This window comes from Thamnophis elegans, chromosome Z, assembly GCF_009769535.1.
Source record: "Thamnophis elegans isolate rThaEle1 chromosome Z, rThaEle1.pri, whole genome shotgun sequence".
Classification (NCBI taxonomy): Eukaryota; Metazoa; Chordata; class Lepidosauria; order Squamata; family Colubridae; genus Thamnophis; species Thamnophis elegans.
In genome coordinates this window covers 87,528,792-87,537,659 of record NC_045558.1, presented here as the reverse complement: position 1 = coordinate 87,537,659, position 8,868 = coordinate 87,528,792, and the positions used below count along the sequence as shown (strand labels likewise).

Genomic DNA, 8,868 nt, shown 5'->3' with positions numbered 1-8,868 from the left:
AAATCATCTGCAAAACTCAACAAAGCAACGTAACTCCACCATTTGCAATCTGAAAGTTCAACAGTGTAATACCTATAATGCAAGTGATTGCATACTTCTAATGCAATGCATACACTGTAACACTTAAATTTTCAAATAAAACAAATTCACTTGAGCGGGAAGTAACAATCTTTTGTCTACAAGCTGTTGTCAAACTGTTTGCAATGTAATGCTTTTTAAGTATTCAAAATGTAGTCTGGTTATCATTCACCTCTCCCCTTCATTAGTTCAAGCCAATGTCCGTGAGGTTGGAATCCTGCCTGGTTTTCTTTTGCTTAATGAATCTCCAGGGAAAAATTAAAAAGAAAGGAATCACAGGAAGTTGGAATACTCAAAACAGTGAAATGAAATGAAACGTACCATTTGGTTGTAAGATCTGGACAAACACAAAATATTTTGTTTTGAGTTTGGCATTAAATTCCAGAACACTGAATGTTTTCCTTGGGAATCTTTGTACAACCCTAAACCAAGTTTCCTTATTCTATCTACAGAAAGAAAACGTTCTATTATGGAGGACGGTGATGACGCTTCTGTAGCAGTTGCAAGGAGCTCAGTTCAGCATCAAGTAGGCCCAGAAAATGAATTAAATCTGCATAAGACTCTCATTTCTTAAGCTTCCCAGACCTGACTAATGCCTTTTACACAACAACACTACACAGCAATGATCACATAATACCAAGAGAATGGAGAGGGTCCAGAGAGAATACTCTGCAGACTCCAGAGAGAAAACAAATTATGATAGTACGTATTGGCTCAGTTTTGTTCCCTCCTCAACAGCTCATCTGGCAAATCTCATCACTGGTTTTTGTTGGACTAAACAATCCCATGCACACAGAAGGGTTAATTCCAATAGTACCGTGTTCACATTTATAAGTTTATACTGTGATGGTTTCAGGTTCTGGGTGTCTTTTAACCTTTCCTCATTTGTACCCAGTTAGTGATTCTCCCACCCTCTCATGTTATGGTTACCTAGAATAAGGTCTTTTGCCCTACCTCTTGGTGAACATTATTTGAACAGGAAGTAAATTATATCTTAGTTTGTCTGAAGCTGATGTAATTAAGAGAGTCGTTTGGCTCATGTAGGGAGGGCAAAGGAAGAGGAGAAAAATAGAGATAAAAAGCAGAGCTGAGACTGAAACTATCCAGTCGTTTCTACTCTTTACCATGCTTTTTGGCGCACAAAATAACTCATAACAGGAAAACTTTCACCTCACATGTAAGTCCTATTTATTAATATCCAAGAGCAGAGAAACAATGACTAAATACTGTGAGGCAGGCAGCAGAACTATGCTATTTTGGCACACATCTATCACTTTTCATTATATAGGCTGTAAAACAGTGGGCAATGAAGCAGGCCAGGTGCAGTTTGAAGTCGACACTCTGCTTCTGAGAGGAGACATTTTCTGCCCTTTTACCTCAAAAGGAACATGTTTACTTGAACTATGAGTTGAAGGTGCTTCTTTAGTTTGCGGCTTCTTTTGCTGCCAGACTGAATCCTACTGACTTTGTGGGGACTTGTGACTGTCTGTTTATTAAAAAAAAGAAAAGAAATCAAAACACCAGAGGCATACTGGTTCTGTGGGGCTCACAGCATTTCTGCGTGAGCTATAGATCTTAATTTTCTCAGCTCCTTTTCTTTTTTTCAGAAGGAATCCCATCTGCTGTGCAGCTGCTCTTACATCTTACCTTATTTGTCCAGAAAACATCTAGCTAACCATAAACTAATAATCTGTGTGTGGAAGACACCCTGAGCTATGATTAGATAAGGAAAGGAAAGGAATATTTTAAATAATTATGTAGCATTTATGCTCTGATTTGGGTCTGAAAGCACACATGCCAAGCAAGCCTACCAATAGGCACATTTCTGACCAAGATCATATCCCATGTTTTGCCAAAATAAACCAAAACTAAAGTGTGGAAAACCTACCTCTGCCAACTGGAAAGAAATATAGAGAAATTAAACCCTTTATTGATTACTCTATAGATTTTTAATAAAAAAACATTTTATTTCTTAAAGAATTAAAGAAACAAGCAAAATCTAAGAAGAGCTGTCTTCTGTCTGACAAAATGCAACATTATCCCCGCAGTAATCATCAGACATGCGCAGGAACAGCATCTTGCTCTCTTATGGGTAGCTAATTGAAAAATAAGCTCATGGTAATATCAGAGATCCTTAATCTCATGGTCTTATTTTCCATGAATTGTACTGTGTCCTTGGAAAACTGCCTACATTAATTATAACAGCACATTCTCAACCGGAAATTCCTATCATTCCTGTCCTCAACTAATTTTTTGCAGAATGCACGTAACTCTTTGCCCATTACTTTCCTGATTTAAGAAATATAAATATTGTAAACTTTCTTTCCTAAATCAACAAAAGCAGGTGACCCATTTTAAAGACATTTATAGCACCAGAACACATACAAAGGTCTGAGCACTACAAAGGGTCAGATGATGGTACATACCATTAACGTACTAGAGATGTTCATCATATTAAATTTCCTCTTTAACAAGAGCTAGAATGAGTTTAGAATTTAAATAAAATGTGTATTATTTAATTACTAGTTTTATTTACCATTGAATTAAAAAAATCAAAGTTACTTGAGTTCTCTTTAAAGGTAAAGGTTCCCCTTGCACATATGTGCTAGTCATTCCCGACTCTAGGGGGCAGTACTCATCTCTGTTTCTAAGCCGAAGAGTCAATGCTGTCCAAATATGTCTCCATGGTCATATGACCTACATGACTAAATGCCGAAGGAGCACAGAATGCTGTTACCTTCCCACCAAAGGTGGTTCCTATTTTTCTACTTGCATTTTACTTGCTTTTGAACTGCTAGGTTGGCAGAAACTGGGACAAGTAACAGGAGCTCACTCCATTATCCAGTGTTAGGGATTCGAACCGCTGAATTGCCGACCTTTCTGATCGACAAGATCAGCGTCTTAGCCACTGAGCCACCATGTCCCTTGAGTTCTCTTTAGGAGGGGAATAATGGAATACGGTCAGGGGAAGAAAATTAGGAGGTATTTATTTGATAATTTCATACAACCCCCCCAATTCTATTTCTCCCCACAAAAATCCCATGAAGTAGGTTTTACTGAGAGAGGGTAGCTGGCTCAAACTTACCCTGTGAATCTCCATTGCTGAAGGCAGAATTGAACCTGGGCCCAAGAACTAATTTCATGGGCTAATACACACTGTAGTTCTATAAATCTCTCCTTTATATGCTCAACAGGACATAATCTTCTTCCTCCTTCCCAGATCCATTGGTACTAACCACATGGGCTTGAGCTACAAAAGATACTCTCCAATCTGGATCCAGGATTGGCCAGAACTGCTAATTGTCTCATTTGTGGATTATTCCCATTCTATACATTCAGACACACAGACCAAATAACTTGCCCAGTACACAAGTAGTAGTAAATGTAAAAACAAACAAAACACAAGTTTTAGCATTATCCAAAATTGAAGCTTTATTGTCAAAAATTGCAGATACCATGTTAAAGTTGCACACTTCCCTGAATGCAAAAGCCAGGCTTCCAGAATGCCAAGATTCTTTTGAGGTGGGCAGTGCTGATGTTTTCATGGGGTTCTTGATAGTCCTTCCAGATGGGTAGTAAATGAAGCACAACGGCTACCACTCCTGGGTCTATCATTGCAGCATGCCCAATGCCCCAGGCAGCCAAACTCCCTACTTAACCTTTGCAGGTCGTTACGGAACCGCACCCCCAGGAAAGTATGAAGCACAGGATTTAGGCAGCAGCGAGCAAAAACCAAGCCACTGGTAATGAGGAGGGCAAGATCACGCTGAAGGCTTACTGTGCAGCTTGATGCCTGCTGGCCTATCAAATCTGCTGTATCTAATAAGGTGAGTAGGGCATAAGGGAGTTGCAAAACCAAAAACAGCAATACCAGGGCCAAAATGAGCCACAAGGCCTTGTGTGACTGGGCATAAGGAGAGGACCAAATAGTACGTGTGATGGCTGCATAGCAGATTACCATGATAGCGAATGGTAACACAAAACCAAAGCCCACTTGCACTAAGCAAACAGTAGTTCTAACAACAGTCACCCTGCAGAGCTGAAAGCCTTTGTAGTCCTCCACATGAGCATACATGACATTGGGCACTGCTAGAGCTGCTGAGAATAGCCACATCAACCCAGAGCAAAGCTTGCCCCAGAAACTGGCAGAGGGGCGCATGCGGCGGGCAACGGGTATCCACACTATGGTTATGTAGCGGTCCAGGGTAAGACTCATGAGGAAAAGAAAGCCACTGTAAAAGGTCAGGGCATGAAAGCCTTGCAGAATCTGGCACGCAGTCATTCCCAAGTACCAAGTGCCCATCATCCCAGCCACGCCCACTGGTAGAGTCAAGAGAAGCAGCAAGTCCGAGATAGCCAGATGTAAGAGGAGGATGTCACCAAGGAACTGGACTCGATGGTAACGGGCACGAACTAACAGCAAAATCCCATTGCCAAGAAAGCCCAGAACACAGAACAGGACAACCATGATTGGAAGATAGATACGTGCCACCATGCGGATAGCCTTCTTTTCACATAACTCTGGCAGGTCTGATGGGACTGTCTCAGAGTCCCATGAGTACCAGTCTGTGCTGACTGGAGGCTCACTGGCCCAAGGAGCTTGTTCCTGCAAACAAGGGAAGGAAATAAGCATCTATATGCTGCTCTTCAATACATGTAAAACAAAATACAGGTAGTGACATAGACTCCTCAGTGATTTGTGGCCCTGGCATTCGTATATCTTTCAATTTGTTGCCACTATTACAAAGCTTTTTTTCCTGGAAATATTACCCCTGCGCCGGAGTTCCCAGCAGGAGTTCTCTAAGACAAATGTGTTTCCCATCCTTGAGCAGTCGTTCTCTTATCTTTTAAAAAAATGAGCAGAGCTCAATTTGAACTAAAAACTATCAGGGTGCAGATTGTAAAATATAATTTTCAGTCCAGATTTTAATTCTGACTTATGCAGAATGCCTGGTTCTTGTCACTTAGTCATTGTTGTTTGTTTTTCCTTTGGTCTTGTAATCAATTCTTGTGCATCAAAAGCCTTCAAATTATTTTTGAAAAGCTGAGTTGTTATCATAAAGATATTATTTTTACTTTTAATTTTTTCCTTCATTCTATACACTCATGAATTTTAATGGCATTAATTACAATGGTGGAATGAGAAGCAATGCATCCAACATTTTAAGTTGCGATTACTGATGGACTTAAGTGCTGAAAAGCTTTGATCTGTTCCCTAGCATTTGTTCTTTTGTTGCTGTGAACATTCCATTGCTGGAAATTGCTCTGAGAAAAGTTTGTCCTCTTCATGAAATGAAAGCATGCAGTGTTTACTCATCAGTGCTCTATTGCTAAATGAGGTTTGATTGCTCAATGCAGATTATCTATGGTGAAGACTAAGTTGATATACTATGCATTGCTGGCCATAAAAAAATGTAAAGAAAAAAATAATGAATTAGGAACAGCTGATTTGTATGATCAAAAATGAAGTAAGTGACTTGTGAAAGCAACCATCAAGTATTACATAGATAGGGCTAATGGTCTGATTAAGGACAATCACTCAAATTCAAAAGCCAGACTTTAGCAAGAAAACACAAAATTGCCAATTTCTGGGATGCAGATAGCATTTCACATAGTTTTTTTTTAAAAAAAAACTTGGCATTATTATCAATTCAAAATGCTACGTTGCGTGTGATTTACACCTTTTCTCAAAAGTGGACCAACACCATCATGGGCTTCTTTTTGCCTTGAAGGGGTAAAATCTGGACTTGGTTGAAGAGATAAATGTTAACTTCTTTTGTGATGGTTTTAGGAAGCTTGCCCATTATTGACAGAGGTGCATAGTAAATGTTAGTTTCTGTAGAAAATTTTGAGGAGTATTTTCCTGTTTCATTAATCAACACATCTTTATTTAAACTAAAGTTAGAAAAATGGAAACATTGCTTTTCATTCAACTGTTATAGTTCTACAAACTTGTAAATGTGGTGCAAAGAGAATTAAAATGTAATACAATTTATAGTTCTTTCATATAAAGTTCCTTATTAATCTAATTTTTAATTTAATCAGAATAAAGTAAAATAAAGCATACTGTTAAACTTCAAGTTTTGAATACTTGGTTTAAATCCTTATCTACTATCAATCACATATAGAGATCTATTTATAAAACTGGTTGAATCTTAATGCCCATTCCTTATAGTAAATAATAACAAATTCAAAAGTCAAATACAAACTGAATGGTAGCTATTCCAAATTAATTTAAATTAGAAGAGATTGGGGAGTTCACATTTAATTAACTCTGTATGCTGCCAACAACTCAATGCAAAAACAGTTTGAGGAGGCTTTGATGCCTGAGATAGGTATAAAAAAGGTATTTAAAAGGTTATTCTAATCTTCTTTTGCATCGTGTTGCAGACAAGACCTGGTATTCCAAAGGGTGAGGTTTTCTTGGCCATTCTTAACAACAAGTATATTCCTACTTACTTGAAATTGGAGCTGCTCATCCATCATCAAATTATTGTTCCTTGTCAGTTTGCTGTCTACAAATATTATTTAAGGCTTGTTTTAAATTGACTATTCTGTTGAGTAATGTGGCTGATACTGAGAGGACAGTTCCCCTGTTTGAAAGTGAAAGAGCTGGGCTGTGTTATTCTTAGATAAATTATTTGTAGCTATGGCATGGAGATTATGAACCAATGATGTTACATAGTCAAAATCTGATGGATAGCACAATGTATAAAAATTAAGTGCAATCTTATACATAAGGTAATTCTAAAATAAGAAGATGGATTCTTTGATGTGATTTTTGAGCTTGAAGATACTTCACGTTCAATAGATAACTTCCACCCACCTGATCTCTGTCTATACTACTTGGTTTTGATGGGAGCTGACATCAAGCAAGACCTAGAAGGGCCCTATTTCCACCTCTGGCTGTAAATGTCAGATTTACAGAGGCTACCGCTCTGAAGCAAGTATTTTGGACAGCAATCATCACCATCTTTCTACAGTCCTTTCATGTTTTCTTAAAACAACACAGCTCATGCACAAGAGATAGTAGCTTAGACAAGGTTTGCTCTTTCACTTGTGACAATTGGGGGAACTGAGGCGGGAATTAGGGGGAATTAAAAGTAGGTGAAAGAAAAGAAAATGTGGGAGCTAATGGTTAAGAAGGACCATGTCCAGTATGTAGAGTGATTTTTTTTATTAAAAAAAACAACCTTATTATCTATCTAAAACCAGAAGCGGAAGCAAGAGAATCCCATCACTGGAGAAATCAAATATTTTTGTAAATATAGCTGGAATTCAGGCAAGTGCAACTATTCCTACATAACCTTCCTCAACAGAATGAGGAATATCCTTCTATCTTTGGGAACAACACAAAGCCAGCATGGAATATCAGTTAAAGTGACCACTAGAAGGCATCATATTAGTTCAGATGCTGGTAGCCAGATTTTGTTATTCTATGGAGTTCAAATTCTCTGCCAGGAATTGAAGTCATGGACTTTAGCACTTTAGATGAACATATATATATATATATATATATATATATATATATATATATATATATATATATATATATATATATATATATATATATATATATATATGCGGGTCACATGCTCGACCTCGTATTTCTCTCGGAGCAGTGGACTTGTGATCTTGGTCTGAGGGGTAGTGAGATCGTACCCCTGTCGTGGTCAGACCACTACCTACTGAGGCTTGACTTTCGGAGACCAAACCCCCACTGTAGGGAGGAGGAACCGACCAGGTGGTTCCGCCCCAGGCGACTTATGGACCCTCTGAGGTTCCACATGGAGCTTGGGGTTATTCCTGATACCCTCGCCCGCAGTCTGGCGGAGACTCTGGTTGCTGCTTGGAACTCGGCAGCGACAGAGTCTCTTAACCGGATTGCGCCTCTACGGCCGCTCCAAGGCAGTGGATCCAGGAGGGTCCCTTGGTTTACTGAGGAACTCCTGGAGAGGAAGCGCCGGAAGAGACGCCTAGAGCACCAATGGAGATCCAATAAATCCGAATCGAACCGAGCACTTTTAACATCTTGCATCAGAGAGTACATCCGGGCAATCAGGACATCAAAAAGAACTTACATTGCCACTCTGATTGCTTCCGCTGAGTCGCGCCCAGCCGCCCTGTTCAGGATAACCCGTTCCCTCCTAAATAGGAGGGATACGGGTGATCCTTTGCAGGGCAGGGCTGAGGACTACGTCCAGTTTCTCGCAGATAAAGTTGCTCGGTTTCGGGCGGACTTGGACTCCAACCCTGCAGAACCAGCCGAGGCACTAGGGGATAATCTGGTAGGTCATCGCTGGATTGAGTTTCAGGCTGTTGCCCCTGAGGACGTGAACAAGGCCATGAGAGCTGTAGGTGCCTCCACATGCGTGCTGGACCCGTGCCCCTCCTGGCTGGTTGTTAACAGCAGGGAGGTGACACGGGCCTGGATCCAGGCGGTTGTTACCGCCTCCCTTCGGGAGGGGGTCTTTCCCCCCGCTCTTAAGGCGGCAGTGGTGAGACCCCTCCTGAAGAAACCATCTTTGGATCCAGCCGTTCTAAACAACTATCGTCCAGTCTCCAACCTCCCCTTTGTGGGGAAGGTTGTTGAGAAGGTGGTGGCCTTTCAGCTCCAGCGGTCCTTGGAGGAAGCTAGTTATCTTGATCCATTCCAGTCTGGCTTCAGGCCTGGCTATAGCACAGAAACTGCTTTGGTCGCATTGACCGATGATCTCTGAAGAGCCAGGGATGGAGGCCATGCCTCCATCCTGGTACTCCTGGACCTTTCGGCGGCTTTCGATACCATCG

At 40.4% G+C, this 8,868-nt stretch overlaps 1 protein-coding gene across 1 annotated transcript in view; it reads right to left on the bottom strand.

Moving 5' to 3' along the window:
- Nucleotides 1-3,575: 3,575 nt before the first annotated feature.
- CCR10 (C-C motif chemokine receptor 10) overlaps nucleotides 3,576-8,868 on the bottom strand; it is a 23,403-nt gene continuing 18,110 nt past the window's right edge. Inside the window, exon 2 of the mRNA XM_032235904.1 lies at nucleotides 3,576-4,684. Coding sequence (XP_032091795.1) covers nucleotides 3,620-4,684 — 1,065 coding nt within the window. The 3' untranslated portion in view covers nucleotides 3,576-3,619. The remainder of the gene's footprint in view (nucleotides 4,685-8,868) is intronic.